The sequence below is a fragment of the Psammomys obesus genome, unplaced genomic scaffold (genome assembly GCF_907164565.1).
Source record: "Psammomys obesus unplaced genomic scaffold, mPsaObe1.curated_primary_1811, whole genome shotgun sequence".
In the NCBI taxonomy this organism is placed as follows: Eukaryota; Metazoa; Chordata; class Mammalia; order Rodentia; family Muridae; genus Psammomys; species Psammomys obesus.
Genome location: NW_026596034.1, coordinates 11,400,062 through 11,426,812, shown reverse-complemented (window position 1 = coordinate 11,426,812; position 26,751 = coordinate 11,400,062). Strand labels below are relative to the sequence as shown.

The following is a 26,751-nucleotide window of genomic DNA, read 5'->3' as shown; positions in this document are numbered from 1 at the left end:
ACAGGGGGGAAGCCTCTGGGGTGAGAATGGGGAAGAGGGAGATCACGTGAGCTTAGAGAGGAGCAACCTCAGAAGATCCTCTCCTGGTTCCTTTCTTGTCTTGGTCACATACTCTCTCTTTTAAAATTGACTGTGTGTGTGGGGGGGTCATCAGGCTTGGCAGTAGCACTTTCATTCACTAAGCCATATTGTTGGTCCCAGATCATCTTTTGGGGACTTGGTTTTTCTCACCTGTATTGTTTTTTTTTTTTTTTTTTTTTTTTTTTTTTTTTTTTTTTTTTTTTTTAATGAGACAGGGTTCCTTTGCCCTTTGGTGTCCTGGAACTCACTCTGTAGACCAAGCTGGCCTTGAATCTGCCTGCCTCTGCCTCATGAGTACTGAATCAAAGGCATGCACCACCAATACCAGCTGGGCTTTTGGGGATGGACAGTGGTAGGTTGAAACAGGGTCTTTCTGTGTGGCCCATACTGGCCTGAAACTCCTAATATAACCTTGGCTAGCCTCAAACTGAAAAGCTTGGTGCCTCAGCCTCCTTAGTTCTGGGGTTACAAGTATGCATCACAGACCTAGCTTAATGGGAATATTTTCAGACTTGTCCCTAGAACTAGGGGATCTTTCCTCACCTGTCCTCCTCTCCATCTCTGTATCATCCATTAAACAGCTACAGGTATCCAGATAAATGGCTCAGCTCTATCAGGAAGAGAGTTTCTCAGCATCCTTTGCCAGGGCCTGAAAGTTACACCGAGATTAGGCCTCAAGGGGGAAGGAAACTGGACTCCTAAAAGCCTTCGAGGAGGCAGACAATTTGTAGCAGGGTTCCTGGCCAAGTCCACATGTGAATGGCACTGGGGACACTAGCAGTACTTGCTATGGGGCACAGACTCAATTTAGGTACCCTGTGTGGGTGTCTGTGGCAGGGAGTAGCAGGAAGTCTGGGGGTGTTTGGGACATTTGTGGTCAGATGAAAGAACTTGGTGACACCATGACCAGGCTACCTTGCTATGGACTGAGCCTTTGTGTGGCCCCAGGTAAACAGTCCCATATCGGGCCTTCCTGCCTCTCAGAGCTGGAACCTGTGCCTCCTGACAGGAGGATTCCTAGTGGAAGAGGGGGGACAGGAGGCTGATGTAGTCCAGCCTAGCTAGTTTGGAAACAAAGGGAAGAAAACCTTGAAAGGAGCCCTCGAGGCTTCTGGGAGATGGTTGGAGAGAGGGGACAGTGTTTATGAGAAACTGGAGCGGGGCTGGGGAGATGGCCCAGTGGATAAAGTGCCTGAGGTGCAAGCATGAGAGTTCGAAGCCCCCAAACCCTATGTCAGGTGGGCATAGTGGCTCACCTGTGATTCCAACACTGAGAGGGTGGAGACAAGATCCCCAGAGCACGCTGGCTGGCCAGGTTGTCACGTTCTGGGGTCAGAGACTCTGCCTCTTAGGAAAGACTCCCCACATCAACCCAGTGCCTCCACATGCGTGCACAGACATGTAAGCACACACATGGATAACACACACACAAAGAAGGAAAAAGAAAGCACTAAGGTGGGTTAGAGCTTGGAGCACAGAGATATGGGGCCTTCTGCCCCTAACTTAGAGTCTCACTGTGCAGTTGGAGCCATGCCAACCAAGCTGGCTTCAAGTCAAGCTGGTCTCAAACTCAGTGATCCACCTGCCTCTGCCTCCTGAGTTCTGGGATTCAAGGCCTGGCTGCACACTCTGCCTATTGAACAGCTTCGTTATGTACTTATTTGTGTATATTTTTCTTGAGTGTCTTAAACTTTTTAAATTAATTTAAATTTAAATTTACTCTATATTAATAGAGTAAATAACACACACACACACACACACACACACACCATGAAGCATATGTTGAGAACAACTGTGGAGTTCCCCAGGGGTTGAACTCAGGTGGCTTACAGGCAGTCTGTGTGTGGCTAGCCTACTTGTATTGTCCAGGATCACCTGCCCATGGACTAGTACTGCCCACTGTGGCCTGGGCCCTTCTCCATTAGTTAATCAAGATAATCTCTCCTAGGCGTTTCCACAGGCCCATCTGATACAGACCATACCTTAACTGAGACTTCCTTCTCTCGTGACTCTGGGCTGTATCAAGTTGATGATGAAAGCTGACTATGACAAGTATTCACTCACTGGCTGCTTTAAGGATTAGCACACAGTAAATGCTTAGTTAATCGCACTGACCCATAACATTGGGGCTCAGAAAGGTTAGCTGCCTTGCCCAAAGTCACACCATGTTGTGGGGGAAAGGACTGAATCGGGGAGTCCTAGTCTGCCTAATGGAGGAGACTGTGAGTTCCCCCTCAGTCACACTCCAGCACTAGGTGAAGTAGGGGAAGGAGGAGGAAGTTCTGGCAACTTCGGACTGGGTATTGTCAGGATGGCCTCATGGAGGAGGTTGTATCAGCCACTTCTCTGTTGCTGTGCTGAAAAACCATGACCAGAAGCAGCCTACGAAAGAGTTTGGTTCCAGATGACTAGAATCCACAGTGGTGGGGTGACATGGGACCAGCAGCAGGAAGCTGAGCTCTCAGCTCTGAGCATCTCAGCTGCCAACAGGAAGTAGAGGATGAGCTAGAAGTGTGCCAAGGCGATAAACTCTCCTCCCCCGGGATGAACTTCCTCCAGTAAGGCCCTGAGTCCTGAAAGTTCCATAATCTTCCCAAACATCGCCACCAACTGAGGACCAAATGTTCAATACACAAGCCTTGGGGTACGTTTCTCATTCAAACTGCCACAAGGTGATAGTCTCACCGGCGGTCACATGGTGAAAGGGCCAGCTATGGAATGACCATGGCACAAGGTCTGCTCTGCTCTATGAGCTGTGTAGCACAGAGGTTACAACCTGGGCAGGAACTGGCCTGCCTTGGGCCAAGTCCACATGGAACCATATAGCTCACAGCAGCAGGAGGGGGGCCGTGCCCTGCCCTCTTCTCTGTGCTGTGTTCTCCCTCTACCTCTGCCAGACTGACCAGCACAGCTTTTAGTTTTTGGAGGGCACTCTGTCCAGCCCTGTGGCCGCAGCTCTCAGCTTCCTTGAGTCTCTGGGTCCTTGGGCTTCTTTCCTCTGGGCACATGTTACAGGGGCTATGATAGTGAGGGTGCTGAGCCCACCTGGTAAGCAGCTATGGGCTCCTGGGAGGTGCTGGGAACTAAAATTGGAGGTGTGCTTTAGAACAGTGAAATCTCAATTATGGCCGTGCAAGCACTTGGCAGCCGTATGGGTTTGACTGGGCCCGATGCTCCAAAGGTGACAAGTTTACCCAAAGAGCGTCCTTTACTGTCTCCCTAGGACTGGTCATCTGCAGCCGCTGGTGCTGGCATTGTCCTTGGGAGGGCTACACCTATCTGCAGGTCCCAGGATTGTCACCAAGATGGGGTACACCAGATAACATGGACTTTTGGAGACCTGAAGCTCCCAAAGTTTCTGATTCTCATTCTGGAGTGAACTGTGCACTCTGCTGTAGCCCAGGCCCTCTGCTCTCAGGCCCAGCCCCTGCCCTGATTCACCAGCTTTCTCCTGGTCAGGCCCCATCTATTTTTTTCACCTCCTCCCAACCCCACATACACAGTCCACATACACAGTCTCTGTAATACCGAGAAAGGCAAACAGTAGAGACTGGGGTAGGGACACCCTCGGCCCTGGTTGACAGCTCTCCCTGGAGCCTGCACTTTGGGTGACATCACACACACACCCTTCTCAGACCCTAGAGCTGCAGTGTAGCGGGGAATCCCTGGAGGAGGCTAGGGGCTGAGCCCTCCTCCCAGAAGGCAAATCCTGAGGCATCTCTGGGTAGATCTCTCTTTACTGTGGCCTCCTTTCTCTCCACCCACTCCCTCTTTGAACTACAACCATCCTGAACAGTCAGCCAACGTCCTTGTCACTGTAGTGCTGGAAGAGCCACGAGCCTGCTCTGCTCTAGTCCCTGACCGGGGAGTGGGGCAAGACTAACAAAAGGGCAGGGATCTACCCCAGATCACACAGTGGGCCGGAGAACAGCTTAGGTCTTGAAATAACCCCCCTCTTATAGCTTTCTAAGCTACCTTTCAACAGTGTCCCCTAATAGATACTCATGGATCTCCCCTGGCCATTCTCAAAATATACTATCTCAGTTTCTCCACCTTTAAGATGGGAATGAATGATTGTGCCTGCGGCACATACCCCCATGAAGAGGTAAGGGGTGTTGGTGGAGTCCAGGCCACCTGGGCTGGGAATGGCTGTCCTTAGGTAGATGCCAGCTGAAGTGACATTCCAGGTCCGGCACAGCTTGGCTGTGAGGCTAGCTGAAGTTCATTCCTTCCCTCCCCTGGAAGATGAACCATGGAAGCCACAGAAACTACAGGGATCCTTGTCATTTCTTCCCTGTCACCTGGGTACTGGCAAAGTCCCATGTGGAAGGTTGAGACTTGCGGGGATGACTAAGAACTGGGAGCCGTGGGAGGCGGGTTAATCAGCAGCGCAGCGTCAAAACTTCCGTTGCTGTTTGCAAACAAGGGCCACCCCCAGAGGAGGAGGACAGGCTACAGGGAGCAGCTGGCAGTGGTGGCCTAAGCCAGGCAATGCTGCAGCTAACACCAGTAGTGGCTGAGGTAGCTGTGTCACCAGATTGCCACCAGGGTGGTCAGGCAGGGAGCTATGTGTTCTAGAAGAATGAAGCTTCTTTGATCTGGTGTGGCCCCTGGTCCCTGACCACCAGGGTTTCCTTTCTAGAGGTTTCCTTTCTAGACTTTTTTTGCAAGAAGCAGGAAGAAGCCGGTCACAGTGATGCATGCCTGTAATCCCAGCATTGAGGGAGGCAGAGGCAGGCGGATCACTGTGAGTTCGAGGCCAGCCTGGACTACAAAGTCCAGGACAGCCACAGCTACACAGAGAAAAACAAACAAAGAAACAAACAAAAAGCCTGAATATGTTGTCTGGGTAAGGCGGGAATAGGAATGATATTGCTAGTGGCTGCCTGAAAATAGTGTTCCATTCAGGGTATCCCTGTGTGTTCCTGGATCCTGGCTGAGGGGATGTCACATGGTTACCTGGGAAGATGTCAGAGACTGGAGAGCTGGTGGAGAAGGGGAGCGTGAGCCTAGCCCATAGCCAAACTCAGCCAACTAAGGTGACAAACTCTTGGCCTGAAGTCTGCCAGCCTAACACACCCTGTTCTTGTCAGCCACCTCTCAGAGCCATCTCTTCATGTGCTCCCCCAGAGAACCTGCCAGGGAGAGCATTCCGGATCCAAGGGAAGAACTGTAATTTTGTGTGAAAACTGTTCTTCTCAAAAAGTGCTGCCAACAACAGGGTAAATTTGGTAGAGAGCTTCTGAAGGCAATCTGGTAACGTGTAGAAAGCTACAGCAAAGTGCTTAAGCTGTGTTCTGGAAGGTTTTCTGAAGTTGATAGCCCCTGTTCCTTATTCCTGCCCCAGGGAGGTTGTGGGGTGAGGGGCAGGGAGCATGTTCATTATAAAAGAGAAGAGGGAGAGCTATTTAAATATGGACTCCCATTAAATGGCGGGCTCATTTGGGACCCAGCCACTCAGTGGAGCATTACACAGCCATTTGAAAAACACTAGTGATTGAACTGGGCACGGTGGTGTGGCTCTGCACCGCAAGTATTTGGGAGGTAGTAGCTGGGAGGACCCGGAGTTCAAGGTTTTTCAGGTTCAAGGCCAACCTTGGCTGCAGGAGACTCTCAAAACACATACATTCATAAATTAGCCAGGCAAGCTGGGTGGTGATTGCTCACATCTCTGATCCCAGTGCTTGGGAGGCAGGGGCAGGCGGATCTCCGAGTCAGTGGCCAGTCTGTCTACAGAGTGAGTACCAGGGCAGCCCGGGCTACACAGAGAAACCCCTTCTCAAAAGTAATGACAACCCGTCAGGCACCAGGCAAAGTCGCACAAGTTTGTCATTTCAGTACTTTGGGGTACAGACAGGAGGATCGAGAGTTTAAGGCCATACTTAGGTACAAAATAAATTTGAGGCCAGTCTGTGGGGGTACGTGAGATCCTCTCTCAACAGAACAAAATATTAAATAAGACAGTGGTAAATGGGCTGAGGGGCAGAGCTCAGGGATAGAGTTTGGGTGAAATGTGTGAGTTCCCAGTACTGCAGATAAAAGAAAGCAAATGATTCCTTTCATCAGGACCATTGCTTCATGGGATCTGAATCTTAGCCTTTATTGGGTTCATAGAGAAGAACAGACCTTTTTAAAATGATATAGTAGCCAGGTATGGTAGCACTAATTTGTAATCCCAGCACTTGGGAAAATGAGGCAGAAGTATGGCCAATTCTAGGCAGCCTCTGTGCTATGTAGCAAGACCCTGATGAAAGACAACAGAAACAACAAAGAATTACATGGGAAATATTTAAAGTTTTTTTTTTTTTTTTTCAAGACAAGGTTTCTTTGTGTATCCTTGTTTGTCCTAGACTCACTTTGTAGACCAGGCTGGCCTCAAACTCACAGAAACACGTGCCCCTGCCTCCCTGAGTGCTGGGATTAAAGGCATGTGACACCACACCCGGCTGGAAAAATTTTTAAAGTGAGAGTCTAGAGTAAAAAATAGCATCCAATCTGTCTACCATCAACTGCTGCTTGCATTTTGATACTGCTAGTTCCCTGCAATGGTGGCTTAAGGTGCTTCAATGTGCTCACATTTCTATTCTACAACACTTCATTGGTTAGGTACAACAATAACCCTATGTTCACGAGAAGAAGCTGAGCCAAGCTGAATGGAGCCCATGTCTAACCATTGTCTGTGTTGTCTTACTGTAGATTGAGAGCTGCTCACAGCCCTTTATACTAGGTAGAAAATCTTGACCAACGACCCAAGTAAAGAGCAGTAGAATTTGGGGACTTTTCCAAACTTCATTGGCTTCTGTTTAGTTATACATTTTTTTAAAAAATTATTTTGCACACACCTGCAAATCCCAAGCACTTTGAAGCTGGTGACAAAAGGACTCAGGGTTTTGAGACTGGCAAGAGGGCATCATAGCAGGTGGCCATCTCAAGACAAAAACTTTATTTGCCTTTTTCCCTTTATTTTGTGTCTGCGTGTTTGGGCTGCATTTACACCCATGCATCACATGCATGAAGCGCCCCGCTGAGGCCAGAGGAGGCTGTCAGAGCCCCCGGAACTGGAATTAATGGCGATTATGAACCACATGCAAGTGACAAGCACTTAACTGCTCCGTCCATTTCTCACACTTAAAAGTTTATTTATTTGTTGTATGCATGTGTGTGCGGGCCGTGTGTGTGTGTCTCATGACACGCTTGTGGAGGTCAGAGGACAACTTGTGGGAGTCGGTGCTTCTAATACGAGTGCCAGGGTTTGAACTCAGGGTTAGTGGCAAGTGCCCTTGTCTAAGAAGGCACCTTGAAGTACCTGTACAAAAGCTTTCAAAACGCTACTGGGGGCTAGAGAAATGGCTCCGCAGTTAAGGAGGCAGAACACCAGTGCCCATGAAATAAAAAATAAGTAAATGAAAACATTACGAGGACCCGCTCAGTGTTAGGCACTCGCCTGTCATCGCCAGGCTCTTTGTATTGACCCAGCACCATTAAAAACACAAGAGCCCAACCAAACACCAAAACTTCAGACAGGGAGAGACTGATGAGCAGGAAGGGAAAATGGGAGCACTGAGGCACAGGTGATGATGAACAGGGCAGAGGCCTTGGGAGCAGGAAATGAAGCCAGAGAGTTTGTGGAGGACAGAGGCTTTTGTGTTTGGCAGAGAGGATGAGTCAGGGAGGTGGTGTGGGGCTGGGGCAGGGCTTGTCCACTGTGCCTCCCCCAAGGTCACTCCTGGATTTATTTATTTGTTTGGTTTTTGTTTTTGTTTTTGTTTTTGTTTTTTTGAGGCAGGGTTTTGCTCTGTAGCCCTTGCTGGCCTGGAACTCAGTTATCCACTTGCCTCTGCCTTCAGACTGCTGAGGTTACAGGCCAGCACTCACACACACACCCCACCCCACCCCACCCCCCCACGTATATACACCCCTCTCTGGGTCATTCTTGCTAAATCTTTTTATTACCTGGTATAAATACATTATCACTGCAGTGTTTGCATTCCTCTCATTTTTTAGACTACAGGGGATGATAAGGGTGAGAAAGCCTCTGTTTGAATGCCAAATTCCTTAGCAGGTCAGATGGAGATTTTTAGCTGCCCTCTTGGGAGGGTGGGAGTGCCAATTGAATGAGGCTACTGGGCAAAGGGTGACAGGCCATGAGGTCTGAGAATTTCAAAGCTAGGTTTGGGTGGGGCAGGGTGCCTTGCTTCCCTGTAGAGTCCCCCTGAAAATGGGAGAATTGTTTCATGCTGTTAATATGGCTTTTAGAAAGTGGGATCAGGCAGGGGCTGAAGGAACCAGGTGAAAGGTATTTATTCCTTCAGGGATTTCCAGTGTCTGTGGGAACTGAGTCGTAAGCAGACAAGGGCTGAAATAATTTATAATCTGGCCAAGAGTGGTCCAAACCCCTTGGCTTCTAATATGCTCAGGCTGAACTCATACTGTGTGACTGGGTGCAGGCTGCTCTTACCTTCCTCAATGATGGACAACTTCAGGACTATTAGAAGATGTGATTTCAATCAGCAGCACCACTTACTGTGAGAGTCAACCCTAGACTGTTGTCTTACTTCAAAGAACCTGGGTGCAGAGGCATGTGCCTGTAGTTATAGCTCCTTTGAAGCTGAGGTGGGAGGATCGATTCTGTGTAGGAGTTTGAGGCTAGTCTGGGCAACATAGCAGGATAATCCCTCACCCCTACATCAAAACGGAAACCAAATAAACTAGAAGTTCCTGCAGCGTGAAGAGACAATAAACTTTCCCCAGATGCAGGGGTTTCTTTCTGGCCACACAAAAACAACCATGTAAGGATCCTTCTGTCTTCTAGGAATTATCTTCCATTTGCCTGGGAGGAAGTCCGGTTGGGTATGTTTCCTGCCTCTTGCTCTCTGAGTCTCACCTGACATGTGTATACTCAGTGAGCTGCCCTGTATGTGATGACAGGCACCAGAGCGAAACCTTAGAGCTTGTGATGTCTGGAAAGGGCCCTGTCCTCAAGGAGGGAATGGTGTGGACAGGCTACAGTCATGGCCATAGTAGTGGTGTCGTGTGTGCACCATCTTTAGGGGTGGAAAGGCTTCCTGATGTCTGCTGCTCCCTTTGAATGAGCTTGCTGGACTTGCAGAACTCCAAGGTCATCCGGAATTGATGAGAGAAAGGTTAGCAGAGGCAGGTGGGGGTGGCGTAAAGGAATGAGGCCTCCAGGCATTTACAAAGGCTAGAGGTGACCAGCCAATAAACTTCCAGCCTGCGTATCTGTGGCGGACTTTGGCCACTGTGAGAAAGAGGGTGAAAAAAAAAATCACAGCAGGGTCTCCTCAGTTTCTCTGTTCTGCTTCTCTCTAGGGAAGAGCTCTTGGGTGCTTGGCTACTTTTCATAGATACATGAGGGGTTTTCATGCCCTTTGAGCACCTAGATGCCACTGCTGCCCCCTTGCCCTGCAGATGTGGGTGGAGGTTTGCTTTCTGGCCACTGCCTTTTATCTGGCCCTAGACAGCTCCATCTCTACCCTAAAGTGGGCAGGAAGCATCAAGGCCAGTGGCAAGGATTCTGGGAAATCTTTCACTTTTCCCATGGTCAGGAGAGTTGGCAGCCTTCACTGAAACTGCCGGGGAAATGGAGCTGGTGTGCAGTTCCCGGTGACACTCTGTAGCCAGCAGACTTTGAACTTAAAGCCTCCCCAGTGGCTAGAATGACAGGCCCGTGCCACCTGGGACCAGCAGAGTGTGAATTCTTAAATCCGTAATAATCATTGAACAATTAGTTCTTACATTTCAAGCTAGAGCCTTGCTGGAATTTTAAAAATGCTTCCTCCTGGTCAGTTTTCCTTTGCTGGCACTTCCTGTGTTCATATGGTGGTGCTCTGTGGTGCATAGGCACACATCTCTACTGGACGCCGAGCCTCAGCACTGGCCCATGCACTCTTCCTCCCTCGAGCCCACCTCCCAGGCTCATCAGTGTCAAACAGGATCTTTCTGCCAGAGAGCTCAGCACAGTGCCTGGCACTATGTTCACTAGGAATAAATGGTGTCTATTATGTGCACAAGGGGAAAAGGACTGTACTAAATAAAGTGTTGGCAGCACTTATCTCTAGTGGGTGGGATTATGGTTATAATGAACACCTACTACTTTTGAGATCGGAGAAAAGAGAACAATAAATGTTTTTATTAATAAAAAACAACAACAACCTGGTTTTGGCTTTGCTAGAAGGAAGCTGAAGTTAATGTCAGTGTCCCAACCCTTAAGCAAGACAAGGCATCTGTTTTTATACGAAGACTTTAATGACAGACGAACCCCTTCCCCACAGAGCCTCCAGTAGAGCTGTGGGCCTACCATCCTGTTCGGACACCAGGCCCCCCTCGAGCCCTAGGCCCTGGCCTCTATCGTGGTCCAGATTCTTCACTCCCAGGCACATGTCTCCACAGCAGAAGCAGGAAGCAGGCTCATCTGAGGCGACATGGCCCTCTCCTGTTCCCTCCTAGGCCATCCCTGCCAAGCCTGAAGGGGTAGACCCCCCCTTCTCCAGTTATCTGGGACCATCAGCCTCCCCTAAATAGGCTCCTGCGACACTCTCTCCTTCCGCACCCTGGAGTGGGCACAGTGTGGCTGAAATAAATGCTTCTCTGTTTGGGAGACAAAGAACAGAGTGGCTCCTCTGGGTCAGCTGTCTCTCTTGGCTGGCTGAGCCTGCTCTCCCCCAAGGCCTCTTCCGAGGCTCCTAGGCGCCCCAGGAAGGAGCTTTTAAAGACGGACTGGGGGCTGTGGCAGTCCGGAGCTGTTGTGCTGGAGCTTAAGGGAATGTGTTACCTTAACAAACCCCAAGCCGGCTGCTGGGAGAAGACGTTCATTGGCTGGGGAGCAGGGGCGCAGCTGGAGGGGGTATGCGGCGGGCTGGGCGCCTGTAGAGACAGGGTGCGGTGCGTGCTTGTGTAGCAGAGCAGGTGAAAGTGTGTATGTGCTTGATCTGGTTCGTGTGCAAGGGCATGTGTGAGTTTGCTAGAATGAGAGAACGTGTTCTTAAGAAAATGTGAGTCTGCGTGTTGGATGTGTGTGAATCCTAGCTGGAGTGCGTGAAACTTCTGCACCTGGGTTTGGGTGCAGAACCGTTTCCCAGTGTTAATACCGGGGTGGGAGAGAGAAGCCTGCGTACCTCAGCGCTGGGTGAGGGCGCGTGTACAGGCACGTGGTGTGCGGTGGAGGGTGTGAGCCTGTTCTGCAGGCGCAGGCTAGGTTGGCCCGGCTGAGCTCGTGCACCAGGGGGTGAGCGCACAAGTACGTACCAGCCTGTGTCGGGGGTAGGACTGGAGGGGGCACGCGCCAGGGGCGGGCGCGTGCGCGAGAGTGCGCGCTAACCCCGCCGCCCGGGCCCGTTGCCATGGGAACGCGCCGCGGTCTGAGTTAATCATTTCCTGTGGAAAGTGCGGGAGGGGCGGGCGCGGGGCGGGCTGAGGAGGCAGCGGCGGGCGGCGTGGAGCTGCCTCGCGCGGGCGGGCCGGAGCGGGCCGAGCCCCGGGCGCTGCGGCGTCGCTGGGATCCTGTCTCCGCCAGGCCGGTGAGTCGGGGTCCCGGCTGGCTGGGGGTGGGCTGGAACGGGCTCCTCCCGGCGCGTCCGGTGAGCGCCGCGCCCGCCCTGCTTGCGGACGCCTGTGTCCCGACCCGCCGCATGCACTGTGATCAGGCCCCACAGAGACCCGGCTTGCGCGGGGGTCCCGCTGCCTCGTGCCGCCGGAGGATCTCGCTCTGCCCTGGACGTGAGGGTGGCACGGCCTCTGGGGTCGCGCCGCCTTAGACCCTCTTCAGGTCTCCTTGGCAGGGAATGTGCAGAGCCTGCCTACCTGGGAGCTGCGTGTCAACCCTTCCTCCGCAGGGGTCGCTCCCAGTAAGGCTGCTGTTTGGGCCCTCCCTCTGTGTCCCTGGGTAGTTCTCTTTCTCCGGCCAGGCCCGGGGTGGGGTGCGCCAACCCCTAGATTAGGAGGAAGGGCCTCAGAGATACCCCTCGCAAGCTGCAAGCTGTGAGGAATCAAGTCATTGACATCTGCAGCTGAGGAATCCCCGCAGGGAGGGGGAGCCCAGAGGCTGTCTGCCCCCTCCAGCCTTTCCACTGCAAGTAACTGCAGAACTCTGGCTGACACAGTCAAAGGCCCGGTCCTGAGACCTTTTACAGAGGAAGCTGGATTTAAATTAAGTACCGTTTGTCATCCACCCCCATTGAGTGCATATCGCAAGGTCCGGGGCTTTGGGACTACCCCTAGCTTCACCTTCCTGAGTGTCCTTCTGCCCCAGACTGGGTGAGTGCCCTTCCTAGCCTGGTAGGACTTACTCCCTGGTGCCCTTCATAAGGGGCAATCTCCTTGGCCGGAGAGAATCATTTGCTAGGAATGCAGCTCCAGAATGGTTTTGTGTATTTATGTGGCTGTTAGTTCTGCTGTCTTTATGAGTACCAGGGAGCAGAGAGTTTGAAATCTGGATGCCCCAGAACAGGTTCTGTGTGCCTGGGATGACCCAGATCAGTCTAGCCACCCCCCAAAAAATGCTCACCCAGGCTATCACCAAGCTATGAAATCTAACTGCCCCCGCTCCAGTCTTTACAATGACTGTAGTCTAGGGCAGCTCCACCATCCTTGTCTAGGCCCAGAGAGGCACACGCCCCTCCCCCAGCCAGGATCTCTGTGTTTCACCCACCAATGGGACACCGCACTAAAAGATAGCATCTTGAGCTCTTTGTATATGCCAACACTTCATACGTGCATTGTCTGTTTATACCAGCCCTGTGAGGTGCAGTTCTCACCACTTTATACATGGAGATGATTAGACAAAGAATGGGTAATTAATTCTCCTAGGTGGCAGAGCCAAGGCCTGAACTAGTGTCATAGCTCTACCCCATGGCTTCTAGGTTAGTAGAGGTCCCAAGGCCCCAGAGCCAACACCTGCATAGGAGAGTGTGCCATTCTCTCTTGGCCTAGAACTCTAGGCCTGTTTGAGATTCCTTGATACTCCTGACCTCACACCGGGGTTTCCAGCTGCTAAATTCGGCTGCTTTTTCCTCTCTGGGACCTAGCACACACCCTTCCTCTTTCTTCAGGCTGCCTCTCCAACTTCCCTTCCTGATAGCACAGAAATATGGTCTCCTGCTTCTGCCCTCCTTGACTGAGCTGATCTCCCCTAGAATCCTCTATCCCACATGGTCTCACATGGTTCTCCTGTCTTCCCCCATCGGCCTGCAGGGCTGGCTTTATGCCTGGCTCTGAGCCAGGCTGCTGGGGTAGGGGACATTTGTATATGCTCCACTTGCTTATTCCACCTCAGGGCCTCAGTGGTGGGGGGGCTACTTAACATTGGTCAGCATCTTTCTGACACTCCTCTCCCACATCCCTGTCCCCCTCCCAGTGAGTGCCCCACATTGCCTTCAGTCAAGGAAGGAAGAGACCACTGTCTTCAGTACTTGGCCCTGTAAGCATCAGATCTCAATTCTTCAGTCTCCAGCACCAGATTCTTGCTCTTTTTTTTTTTTTCCTCCTAACTCTAGATGCTTTGTTCCTGGCCCTCTGTCAACCCCACGTGTTACCGATCACCCATCCTATAGAGCATATTCTCTCAGCTCATCTCCTTATCCTAGCTGAACTTCCCCCAAAGAAGGAAACATCTGCCTCCTAGCCCTCTCCAATTCCTTGAGCCACCTTGAACTTGCTTTGCAACCTAGGCTGGTCTGGGACTTGAGTGATGGTAGGTGTGAGCCCCCACACCCAGCTCCCCCTTTGCTTCTCTTAAAAGGGCCCTTAGGGCTTTCTTTTACTTTGCTATGACCGTCTAGCCTGCCCTTCCTACTTGCCCTGCAGCCACTTCTGAGGACTTTGTGCTTGCCCTGGGCAGCTCTTGCCACTTCTCAGTCCTTCCTCTTCCTTCAGTTACTATTTCTACCCCCTGCTCCTCAAGCCTAGCCCTGTCCTCACCTTTAGCAGTGGTGGCCTTTAGCTCTGACCTTAGGTAGCTATCCTGGAGAGGATTATCCAGTAAACCACCATGGAGCATGTGGGCATAGCTCTGTGAGCCCCTCACCCTGAGGGAGTCAGAGAGTGTGGGGAGACCCTGTTCAACACGTTCCTGCTGCCTGCCAGGAAGTGCCAGGAAGTACAGTGAGGGGTAGGGAAAGTGAAAATGGCCAACAATCCAGGTAGCTCTGTAGGAAGTCAGTTGGATGCCCAACTCAGTCTTCAGATTCCACGATGCCTCTTTAATCTCACTTTGTTTCTGTAACTGACATCACAGCCTGAATCTGGGGCAAAAGTTTTTGGTCAGCTTAAATGTCCTTGAGCTCCTCTGCACACAATAGGTACAACAATAAAGACTTTTGCGGTGAGGAAGATGGAGAATCAAGGCCAGCCTGGGCTACATAATGACACCCTGACTCAAATAACCAAACCAAAACAAAAACTCCAAGTATAAAGATTTGTGTTTGAATTCTATTTATTTGTTCACTTCCCATGCACACTTACACTTCCAGGCCCGGAAAATCCCTCTGATCTCCCTGTAAACTGCTCATACTGTGAAAGTTTGTTTTGAGACAGGACTTTACTGTGTAGCCCTGGCTGGCCTGGAACTTGCTATGTAGACCAGGCTGGCCTTGAACTCCTAAAGAGTTCGGCCTTTGGAGTGCTGGGATTAAATAAAGGCTTGTGCCATCATTTCAGTAAACCTTTACCTGAAGCTGTGAAGGTTTATTGAAGGTTTGCTCTCTTCTGACTGGAAGTTTGAGGCCCCATTTCTCCTGCTAGGTGCTCAGCGCACAGTAGGCACTCAGGAAAGGATTATGAAATGGGAACTGAATGATGCCTGGCAGAGTGCCTACCACACCTGCAACACTGTATTACTTGCACGTGTGAATGAACTGGTGCCGAGAATTTGCCGAATGTAAACCCAGTTTGCCCCTGGCCCTAAGCCAGCCCCTTCCCTGAGCTCCCCTTCAGTGAGATGCTGGTACTCAGAGAATTAGCTGCTGGGCCACTGGTTTGGGAAACAGCCTGAAGGCTGAGACTTAAGCAAGCAGCTGGGTGCAATTAGATGTAATGGAGGAAAGGGATTAAACTCACCACTGTTTGGAAGCATAGTCCTGGAGATTTCTCCATGTGTGGCTGTCACCCGGTGTGTCCTCTGGCAGATCTTCGCAGTGGGTGGCAGACACACTGACTCCTGGCCCTCTCGGAGACCTCCGCTGAGCCCAGGGCCGGTAGGGGTTGCTGCACTTGAGGCTGCTATCCTGGTTGGCAGGTGATCCTTGTTTGTAGACCCTTCCAGATGGTACAAGGTGTGGATTACCCACTCCTCTTAATTGAAGCTCCTTTTCCCTTGTTCTCTCCCCAGCCTGCCCGGCACCCACAAGAAGTTGCTGAGCCCCGGGCCATGGTCCCGTCTCGCAGGACGTGGAACTTGGGAGCCACGCCTTCACTGCGGGGCCTGTGGAGAGTGGGCCGGGTCCCGGAGCCCAAGCCTGGGATGGCTCGCCCCGCCCCAGCCAGCCCAGCCGCCCGCCCTTTCCCACACACCGGCCAGGGGAGGCTGAGAACTGGTGAGTCCGCATTTTTAGAATGCCTCTTCATTTCCCTTCCTTCCTCCAGATCCCAGAGATGAGACTGAGGCTTCTCACTGCCGTTCCTAAACTCAGTCAGAGCTGTCAGGTAATTACAGGGTAGCCAGCAGCCCAGAGCCGGCTGGGCGTGGAGCGCAGCGCAGCGTCACCGAGTACTCCTTCCCTGCGTCCAGCCTAGGAGGAGGAGAAGGCTGGGGCCGGTTAAACTTTAACAGTCCATAGCACCGCAGCATTCAGCCACGTTCCCGCTGGCCGAACCAGGTCAGGGACTCTGAGATCTCACTTGGGTCCTCTCTAATGTCAGCTGAAGGCCAGTAAACAAGGTAGGTGAAGCCGACCTCCTGGGTGCCCTGCTCATCACCGACACCTGATTCCACCAGGCTGCCCTGGACAGGAGTGAGGAGCGAATATAGGCTGCTCAAGAGTGTTGCCCAGCAGGTCCTAGGTTTTAGGTGTCAGACAGCCCACAGCTGCTTTCAAAGCGATCTTACCAGCAGGTCTATGGTGAGAGGGTCCTGGAGCCTGGACCACTGCTGTACCTTAGGGAGCTGCCCGAAGTCAGCTTTCTGGGTCACATCACATCCCAGGTTCGGAGACTGTCAAGGAGCCAGTGGCTCTTCTGTTCTGGTTAGGGGCTGGGTGTGGGGGTGAGGAAGCTGCCTTGACCCTTTCCCTAGCTCTGTGTGGGCAGGTGGGCAGGGTGCCTGGTTGTGTGGGAAGGCAGAGTTATCCTGGAGAACTGCCTTCAGGTATTTGTTACCTTTTGTTCCTGACCCACAGGGAGAAGTGTCCAGATTACCAGTCTGGCCCTCTGGGTCATGAGGCTGTGGAGGTGGATCTAAGCCTCTTACAGAAGGGGATGCATGGAGGCTGAGATGGCCCATAGCACAGTCCTATCTCTCCCTTTCTAACTGTAACACATGCACTCTGCCAGCGGCAGCCAGGCAGTGCTTTGACCAGCTTCCAGCTTCTGTGGTTGCCCCAGGCTGACCATCCCCTTATACCCCAGGGGCCTTCAGGCAAAGTAGGGGCTCTGTGAGTCAGTCAAAGCAGGTTGCTTGAAAAGGGCAAAGGACAGTCTCTACAAGGTTGTTCCTAGGGTGTGAATGTAATGGAGACAGATGCGGCTTTTCTGGTTAAAAAAAAAAAAATTCACTTTGGAAAGCTCACCAAGCTCTTCATTGTGTGTGTGTGTGTAATGAGTACTGTGACAGGCAGGTTTAGGCTTGACACTTAAGAGTCTCAGTCAAAAAAGGGCACCCCAGTCCCCTCCAGATATCCCCAGCTACTGTCGTTGTCATCTTGGAAGGGATAGTCAGCCTGGATCAGTTGGTACGTGGGGTTCTAATACAAGCCTTTGTGACACTAGGTATGTCACAGCCATTCAAGATCTCCGGTTTCTCCCTTTCAGACCGGGGGAATGTCCTCACCTGCTTGGGTGGTGTGATGGCAATCACTGTCCTAATGGCTAATATTTGTGGGTCCTTTGTGGTTTTGGCACAGGGTGGGCTCTTGCTGCGTTTAGTCCTCTTTGACCCTCACTATGGGGTTATGCCCTCAGGATATTAGTTTATCTCAGGGTCATGGCTGTGCTTTTTTTTTCTTCTTCTTCTTCTTCTTTAAATACAGGGTCTTACTATAATTTCCTGCTATGTAGACCAGGCAGGCTGGCTTTGAACTCACAGAAATCTGTCTGCCTCTCTCCTTCTGAGTGCAGGGATTAAATGCATGTGTCTGGTGAAAAAGCTTCTGTTGAATTGACTTTTTAAAATATTTATTATTTTAGTTTTGATTTATATGTATATCTGTGTCTGGTTAAATGCACATGAGTAGAGGTACCTACAGAGTTCAGAGGCATCAGATGGCTTGGAGCTGGCCTTACAGGCAGTTGTGAATGCTGGGGACAGTGTGAGTGTCTGGGTGCTGGGGACAAAACTCCAGGCCTTCGAAAGAGTGGTGTGTGCTCTGGGGCTGAGCCATCTCTCCAGCCTGTGGCTGTGCAGTTTGACAGTAAGGCCAGTACCGTTTCCCACCCTGGACAGGCTGGAGGGGCAGGTGTCCTGTCCCAGTAGAGGCCCCAGAGCATGCACTTCAGTTGTTCCTGGGTATTCTTCTGGAAACAGCAGGGACCAGGTTACCCAGTGTGGTTTGCTTTTAATGAAGGCAAGGGAGAAATTGCCACCTAGAGGCAGCCTGTATATTAAAACTGTGTCACTGTGGTGTATAGCTCAACCACCCAATATCTTGGCCTCCTCTTGCTGCTCTCTGCAGAGGAGCTGATGAACAAGCCTGGACCCCGAAAGCCACTGTGGCAACTGGGAAGTCCCTGGCAGGGTCTTGAGTACCTTCTAGGAAAGAATCTCAGGGTCCCTTTCAGTAAGGGAATTGAGCAGCCCCACCCTGTCCCTACCTGTGCTCCTTTGTGGAGAGAGCCTGTGAGGCCATGTGAGGCCCTGCTGTCAACACCTGGGCAGATCAGAGGGGGAAAAAGCTGAGCTGCCAAATATGTCATCTCACCTGTCTGTCTGTCCTGGGACAGGGCGTGGAAAAGATATCCTAACTGGTGGTGAGGAAGACTCCACCGCCCGGAGCACAGCTCGGCCGTCTCTGGCACAGTGCAGGGCCCTCAGTGTGGACTGGCCCCGCCCTCGGAGTCCCCACAGACTCTACCTGACAGTGCAGGTAAGCGCCAGCTCTCAGATGCAGGGGTGAGGGTGAGTGTGGCTGTGTGCTGTGGTCCTCTGAGCTCCAGCAGCTGGGTCTGGCAGGGAGAAGAGCCAGGCACCTGTTGGCTAGCCCTTTGCAGCCCACAGCTGAGAGCCTGAATGAATGCAACAGGATGCCTTACAGTTTATCTCAGGGAAGATCTCTAAGGTGACGGGAGTGGTTCAGCCACACCCTGGCTGAGGTAGGAAGTGAGGCCTTTGGTAAGATTTGCAGAGCTGGAGGAGATATTGGGGGAGCTGGCTTGGGGGAGTTGGCTTGGGGGAGCTGTTTATTTCTGTGTGGACAATGCCTGTGTTCCCTTGTTTGAAGAATCAAAGGGACGGTCAGGCTGGACACGGTGCATGTCTTTAATCCTAAATGGGCCAGATACAGGAGGATCTCTGTGAGTCAGAGGCTAGCCTGGTCTACAAAGCAAGTTCCAAGCCAGCCAGGGATACTTAGACTCTGGCTCACAGAGTCCAAAGGGAGATGTTGGGGAGTGGGGGGAGATTTTTTTTCCTCTGCAATTGTCATTGATTTTCAAAAGGGGGGGGGATTTGATTGTAGGAATAATATGAAGAGATAGTGGTTTTTATTCAACACTGTTTTGGAACACAGGCATTCGAACTCATGTCTCAACAAAGATACTGTTTAATGTGAATTTTAGAGATGAGGACAGGGAGGCTCAGAGTGGTTAAGCAGTGTGCTGCTAGTCACACAGTAGGGCTGAGATCTGAACTACTAAAAACAACTACTTGATTACAAATGGAGTAAAGAGGTATAAAAAATGGTGTAAAAGGTGACAGTGGTGGCAGTGTATGACTTTTAAGGGAGGCAGAGGCAGGCGGCTCTCTGAGTTCAAGGCCAGCCTGGTCTACAGAGCCAGTTCCAGGGACAGCCAAGTCTACACAGAGAAACTATCTCAAAATCACAAACAAAACTCCAAATGGCATAAAGAATTTAAAGAATTCACAGTTCAATCCCTAGCAGCTGGATGCCCATCTTTTAGTCCTTTTGCAAGTCCACTGTGAAAGGTTCCTCTTCATCCACTTATCTTACTGTACCACCACCTGTTACAGGGTGGTGGTACACTATTTTCCTTTCCACATCGCTCTGCGACTTGCTGTCTCCTCTCAGCCGTCTTCGAGATGTCTTCACACACGTTAGTCATGGAGAACTACCTCCAGTCCCTCAACTACTGCACAATATTCTACTCTAAATCTTCCCATAAACTCTAACTGAGCTGTGTGTGTGCTTGAGCATTAGAGCGCTGGGCCTGGCACACATGAGGCCCGAAGTTCATCCCATCACCACCCGCTGCCCATGATGGCGGTGATGGTAGGATCCTCCGTGTCTGTCCTGTGTGTTGTCTCTGATCACAGTGAGCTCCTTTGATGTCCAAGCAGTCATGATGTTCATCTTTTATACAACTTGTGGGGGTGGGTGCAGTTGCGTGGGTGTCGGGGCAGCACAGTGTGCCTGTGGAGGTTGGAGAACAACTTGTGCGAGTCAACTCTCCTACCAGGTTCTGGGGACCAGAACTCAGGGCATCAGGCACCTTCGTCCATTGAGACATCTTGCTGGTTCACATTAGTCTGTTGTTGCTTTGTTTCGAGACAGGGTCTCACTATTTTAGCCCTGCCCGGCCTTAAACTCACAGAGATCTATCGAGTCAGTCTCCCAAGCACTGTGATTAAAGGTGTGTGTTACCATACCCAACTGCATTAGTTCGGTGTGGGGTTTGTTTGTTTTTAAGCTTTTATTTTTATGTGTATGAATGTTTGCCTATATATACACGTGTGTGTGTGTGTGTGCGCGTGTGCGCGTGCGTGTGCATACCTAGTACCTGCTACCTGAGGATGCCAGAAGAAGGAATCAGATCCCTGTAGCTACCATGTGGGTGCTGGGAACTGAACCTAGGTTCTCTACAAAAGTAGCAAGTGCTCTTATTTTAAAATTTATTTTATTTAAGGTATATGATTGCTATATCTACATGTATACATGTATACATGTATTTCTCCAGTGCCTGTTTTAGTATATTTTTTAAAGATTTATTTTTATTTTTATGAGTGTAGGTGTCTGCCTGGGTATGTGTCTGCACCACATGTATTCAAAGGCCAGAAGAGAGGGTATCAGATCTTCTTAGACTGGAGTTACAGGTGGTCAGGAGCCACTATGTGGGTCCTGGAAATTGAACCTGGGTCCTCTGGAAGAGCAGTCAGTACTCTCAATTGCTAAGCGATCTCTTTGCCCCGCCCCATAAATATTTTAATACATGCATTTGCTGAACAGATATTTATGGGTTGGCCGCTTTGTGCAAATGCATCCTTAGCACAGGTACAGGGATGGTGAGAAGGGAAAGAGAGATGGTAGCCCGGCAGAGGCCCCATGTGGCCTCAGATGCCTGAATATAATCAGGAGAGCACCAGGAACATGACTTGAGAGCATGAGTGCCAGGGTTAAGAGAGAGGACTCAAAATCCCTCCTTTCTTTATGTTTTTGAGACAGAGACTCCCTCTGTAACGTGGGCTGGCCTGGAACCCATGGCAGATACCCTGCCTCAGGTGCCCACGTGCTGTGGTTATAGGCATAAGCCACCATGCTTGGCTTTCTACCAAGCTTCTGCGGGCCTCACGCACACCAGGTAGCCAGTGTGTGGAGCTGGGATGAAGCAAGTGCAGCTAGTGCAGGATGGGTGTTGGGAGAACACACAGCTTTGAGCCATCCTCCGTCCAGCAGATGCAGTCCTGGGCTGCTGCCCTGGTGATGATGGTGTTTCAGGGACAGCCTTTCTTTTACCGTGTCTCTTGGTTCTCGTGAGATTCTTCGGCAATCTGAACCGACCATACTTCTTTCCTTTGTGAGGTCTTCGAGGAGAGAGGGTCTGGTGAGACAACAGTTAAGGAAACCAGAGGGAAGTTAAATTGGGAGTTGTGGTCAGGAGCTGCAGCTCAGCTGGGTGGTGGCCCTGTTCTTGAGCTTTGATTATAGGGTCCCAGGCTGTGGCTGCTATGGAGGCCTGGGCTCTGCAGTTCTGCTGACATTCCATTCAGAAGCCGTTAGCGACTGGCTTCCAAGTTCATGTCCTTCCGGCCCCTGCAGAGCTCTGCCATGTTTATGGATAAGGCTCTCTGCTTGTGTCCCAAGCACAGTGAGGCGACCTGCAGGTCACACACAGGCTCAGTTAGTCCAGCCTTGCTCCAGCAAGTAACGCCTGAGTAGTAGCTCCAAGGGTACTGTAGGAATTCCCAGCACCTCCCCCCGCCCCTCTGGGGCGTCTGTCTTTCCTATTCTTCGGCCAGCAGCCCAAAAATAGTGTAACCTTTGCTCCTGTCTGAGGGCAAATGGAAACTTCCAACTGTTGCTGTCCCTGCCACCCCCACCTCCCCCAGCCTGCTTGAGATTGTGTAGCAGTTGGTTGAAGGGTGGGGATAAAATTAAGCTGAGAAATTTCCTAAATACAAGAGATGAAGGAGAAAGAGGCTGAGGGTGTGGCTAATCAGGCACCTGCCAGGCGATTTTCATTCTTGCAGTTCTTTTGATTGGCCTTTTGATGCTCAAAGTGAAAGAGTGAAGTAGAAAAACTATAAACCTATCCCAGCTATCTATGTGGCACCTACTGTATGCGAGGTGCTTTAAGTGCGCCTCGCTGTTGTCACTGTTTTGCCCACTGGCACTAGAGGGCAGATATTAGCGGTTCTAGACTGAGGAGGGAAAGGTGCAGGTGGGTGCAGAATTTGTTCACAACCACACAGTGTGCAGTGACATGCTGTCTCTCTGGAGCTTTGCCCTCCCTGGACTGAGCATTTAAAAATAAAGTAGCACCTGGCCCGAGACTGGCAGAAACCTTTAATTCCAGTAAAATAGTGAGGAGGCAAAGGCAGATGAATCTCTTAAGTTCCAGGCAGCCAAGGCTACAGAGTGAGAACCGTAAATTAAAAAAAAAAAAAAAATAGGAGCAACACTTGACTTGAGAAGGCATAAAAGCCTCTTTCCAGATGCCTCTGTGGACATAAACAAAGCAAACTGTTTATAAGGTGAAAACATTGAACCCCAGATGGGTCCAGAATGACTTGGAAGGCCCTGTCTGCTCAAATCCTTTTCTCCTGTTGTGAAGTTAATTTCCATTCCCCAAATTTAAGTTGCTCTCGTTTCTACCTCAGTGGGCCTCTGTGTGTGCACAACTCCCCACTGAGCACACATGCAGGCCCACTGTCTGGGAGTGCTCCAGTTCCTGTTCACCTGTATCTTAGGTATCACCCTCAAATGAGCTCACACTTTCCCACACTGTTCTGACCCTTGCTTGGTATCTATTGTGAGCTATACAGGATGTCTTTGAAGGAAGCACCCATTTCCACCCCTCTACTCATCTGTTCCAGCCCAACCACTTTTGCCTCAGTCCCCTGACCAGGACATGGGGTCACATTGCCTGTGGATAGCTCCTTGGGACAGAGTGTAAAAGGAGGCAGGGTGGTCATTCTCCTGGTCGGATGGTCATGCAGCCTCCTAGTCCTGGGAGTGAGGACCTTGGCACCTCACATCTGCCAAGGTGTACAAGGTAGTTTCCCCAAGACTGTTGTGTGTATGGCAGGTCTGGAGAGTGACCTGCGATGATGAGGCTTGATAGAAACAGGCTGTTCACATACTGGTGTCTCCTGCCCCTTGGAGCCTGCAGAGATATCACAGACCTCACCTGGGGGACATAGGTACTTATGAACCTTTTTTACTGGTGTGAAGGCTGACTACCGTGGGGCCCAAGAGTAAAGTACCGTCATCTTCCTGGGGGACGCTAGTCTGGCCTCCCAGGACCCCAGGCAGGACTGCTTGTCCACTCCTCCATGAAGACACTGCTGGGCCCTCACCATCCCAGGGCAAGGGTCCCTCCTCAGCACAGTTCCCTTCACGAGAGGATTCTGGTTGTGTCTTGGCAGCAGGCCCTGCAGGACAAGGGGTGCAAGAGCAAGAGTCAGGGGACGAAAGAAGACAAGCTCCCGAAGAGGCAGGCGCCGGCCCCCAGGCGGGACCGGAAGGCCCCCGAAGCTGGTGGTACCGTGAATGTAGAAAAAACAGGTAAAGGAGGTCAGCCCCACCATCCAACTGACACACTCTGGCTGAGCTAGTTGAGGAGGGAGGCTCCCATGCAGTCCTAGCTGTCTGGTGCTGTTCCACAGCTGAAGGTGGCACAGCCAGACTGGCCACCTGACATGAACTTGAGACTCCAGCCAGCTTCTTCCAGATCCACGGACAGCCAGGTGTCTGTCCTCTTTCTTGTCCTGCCCCTTGTCCCAGGGCCACCAGGGCTCCACCCAGTGATAAGAGACCTTGGCCACCAGAGGCTGGGGTTGAATTTCCCATCTTTTTGTCTTTTCCCAGCACCCATCTAAAGCAGGGCCCAGGAGCAGCCTCCCAGACGCCACTGGTGCCTTCAGCAGAGGCCTGGCTATGTTCTGGTGAGAGGCTCCAGAGGGCAGGGATTTGTTTCCTCTCCCTTCAGGCTGGGAAAAATAAGCGTGTGGTTCTGTTATCCTCTTCCTCCCTGTTGGCACCTACAGCTGACTGATTTTAGAAGGTTCTCCAGGCTCCTTTGCAGTCGGCTGGGTTTTCAGCAGTAAGTACTGGCCGGGCAGTCACAGGGAAAGAACATCCCAGGGAGCCTGAGGGCAAGGCCAGGAGAATGGGGGAAAGGTACTGTCCTCTCAGCCTGTGTGTCTGAACTTGCTGGGGGTGTTGGAGGAGGTCACTCCCTCCTCTGGATTGGAGCCAGTGCCTGTTCTGCATGAGCCCTGGTCCACCTAGATTCAGGGCAGATGTAGGGTCCAGGTAAGTGATGGGCAGCCAGGTTTTCAAAATGACCACTATCTGGCCAGATAGGTAGGATAAGCCCAGAAGAGGAAGGCTAGGTCCTCTTAGCAATGAGGACTGCCGCAGCACCTGAGCCCTGGGCCTTGTGGTGGGCCATGCCTCCAGAAACTGACCTGTCAGGTGGTAGCTCCCTCAGCACAGGGCGTGTTCTGCTCAAGCACCCTCTCGGGCATCACCTCTCTTCCCTCCTTCCCATTCTCAGATCTCGATTAGCTTCTTCAAGAGTGTTTCTTCCACTACCCGTGACTCCACAGGCTCCACTCAACTCCTGGTCCCCTACACAGGGTACCGTGCTGAGGTTTGGAGCTCAGAGCCTCCCAGGAAAGAAGCCAAGTGATGGATGACAGGACTGCTGAGGCCTGTGACAGTCACTCACACCTGTGTTACCTATGGGATCCTTTCCCAGGCTGCTTTTGGGCTAGGCACACTGTCCCTGTTTGACATAGGAAGAACCTGCAGGGTCCCTTCCATGTGACTCAGGAGGCAAGACCAGCCCTCAGCCGAGCCCAGCACATTCTGCTGTGCACCAATGCAGCCTGTGGCCACACTGATCACATGTCACCCGTGGCAGCCCCGTGTGCTGGCCTAGAAGCATCGGGCTTCCCTTATTCCCCTCTAGAATAGGTCACAGAGACTGGGCCAGCTCTGTGTGACTTTCATGCTTGTGTCACATGCAGAGCCACATAGCTGAGGCCACTTGCCAAGCAGGGATTGTCAAGCCTCAGCTCTCTGGAAGGAGAGGACACCGGCCCCACTCATGGGAAAAGAACCCCTCACCCCAGTCATCCTAGCTACAGCTGCTGAATCTCCCCACCCCCGTTTTCCTGTGCCACTCTGGGGCTTTGCAGAACTGCTGTCAAGGGTGCTAGTGGTATGGGGGTCAGGCACGGGGAGGCCCCTCACCTCTGGGAGAAGCAGGAGCTAAGGCTGAAACGAAGTGGAAGGCCCACTGGCCAGCAGCTGCCCTCTGCACCCCAGGCACTCTGCAGGGCCCACTTGAGCTGCTGAGGGGAAGAGGCAAATCCTTCTTGGATTCTACTGGACCTCTGCTGGCTCCTCTCTGCACAGGCTGTGGTCCTCTTCAGTGCTTTGGAACAAGCACCATAGCCCCATTGGAGATCACGGCCCCTGGATGCTTGTCCTGTCTCCCTCCTGATGACAGAACAGTGGAAAATGTGGGAGGGGGAGCTGAGGCCCTGCCTGCCTTGGTGTTTGGCCTTTTCTTGTGCCTGCGTGGTCCCCACGTGCAGGCATCAGCCTGAGAGTGTGCTGGCCTGTCTGTGCCCTGATGTGTTGCGCTTGCACACTTTCCCTTGTCCAAACTCTTCCATGCGCAGGTGACCACTTCCCACAGAACAGCTGGGAAAGCCTGGTCCTCTCCGCTGTGCTTTTGAGAGAGTGTGAATTAGCATGAAGAGCCATTTCTGAGTGAGCCTCCTTTCTCTCCCAGTGGAAACTGCCTGAAGGCTGGCCACTGAGAGAGGCACTAGCCTGGCCTGGAACACACCGCTTTGAGGGGATTCAGTAAAAGTTGCTTTCCAAAGTCTTGGTTTAGGCAGTTCTGTCCCCAGAGCTACTGTTAAAGGCGAACCTGAAGGCCCCCTGCAAAACCATTTTGCTGTAGCCTTCAGATCTTGCTTTGGCCTTCACCTCTTTGTATCCTCATCCCATCCTGATGGTGCGCCCCGTCGTGATGGCCACCTCCTCCAGGCAGACCTCCACAGTCCTGCTGATCAGCCACTACTTTGCTTGTAGGTGGGCGGCTCTTTGGCATCGGGAGGTGCTCAAGCCTGTCGGGGTCACCAGGCCCAGACCCTGTGGTACATAGGACCGTGGAGGCCATGTCCCAGCTTCAGGAGGAGCTGGTAGTCCTTCGGGAGAGGCTGGCCCTCCATGACAGTGACCGGCAAGCCACAACCACCCAGCTGCAGAACCAGGTACCTGGGGAGGCAGGGACAATCAGAGGCCAATCACTGCCCACCGTGGAGCAGGTCAGAGGCACCTGGACCCTACCAGAAATCAGATGGTGTCACTCTTCTGGTTTGGAGAGATGCTTCAGGATGCGGAGGTTCAAACTCGAGTTGTCTTACTTGGCAGCAAGTGTCTTTAGCACCTGAGCATCTTCCTAGCCAAAAACATCTTTCCCCCCTAATTGATGAACTCTACTTGTTTATTAAGAGGGGAAGTTGAAATTGAAGTGCCCAGTTTTTCTGGTATCCCTGGCCCTGTTCTCTCATCACCTTTAAGGAGGACCTCCAACCCACCCTCAGGCCTCAAATGACCTGGGAATTCCAAGCGGTGCCTAGCCTCTGCTCAGGTTGTATCAGTGAGCTTTTAGATTACCTGTTTATTTATTACAGTGCTCTTAATAAATACTTGTAATACTCTTAATTGATACTTGTAGCTTCTACCATGAGCTGCTCTCCATAGGGTCTGATCCCATGGAGACATGGCCAACCTTCTGGGCCTGGACCGGGGAGCAAACCCTGACTCATTAGCCCTATGGCCCTGGCTAGTAACTACCAGTCTGCGC

The 26,751-nt window shown here is 51.7% G+C and overlaps 1 protein-coding gene across 7 annotated transcripts in view; it reads left to right on the top strand.

Moving 5' to 3' along the window:
* The window catches only part of Kifc3 (kinesin family member C3), a 91,478-nt gene that overhangs the window by 45,586 nt on the left and 19,141 nt on the right, over nt 1–26,751 (top strand). For 2 of the 7 annotated variants that reach the window (XM_055621616.1, XM_055621617.1), the window contains exons 2-5: nt 15,425–15,629; nt 18,190–18,332; nt 23,288–23,426; nt 25,974–26,155. In XM_055621616.1, coding sequence (XP_055477591.1) covers nt 15,425–15,629; nt 18,190–18,332; nt 23,288–23,426; nt 25,974–26,155 — 669 coding nt within the window. Of the gene's footprint in view, nt 1–10,846; nt 10,946–11,092; nt 11,339–11,534; nt 11,619–15,424; nt 15,630–18,189; nt 18,333–23,287; nt 23,427–25,973; nt 26,156–26,751 lie in introns of those variants that run through there. The other 5 variants (XM_055621618.1, XM_055621619.1, XM_055621621.1 and 2 more) reach the window with 5 other exon arrangements.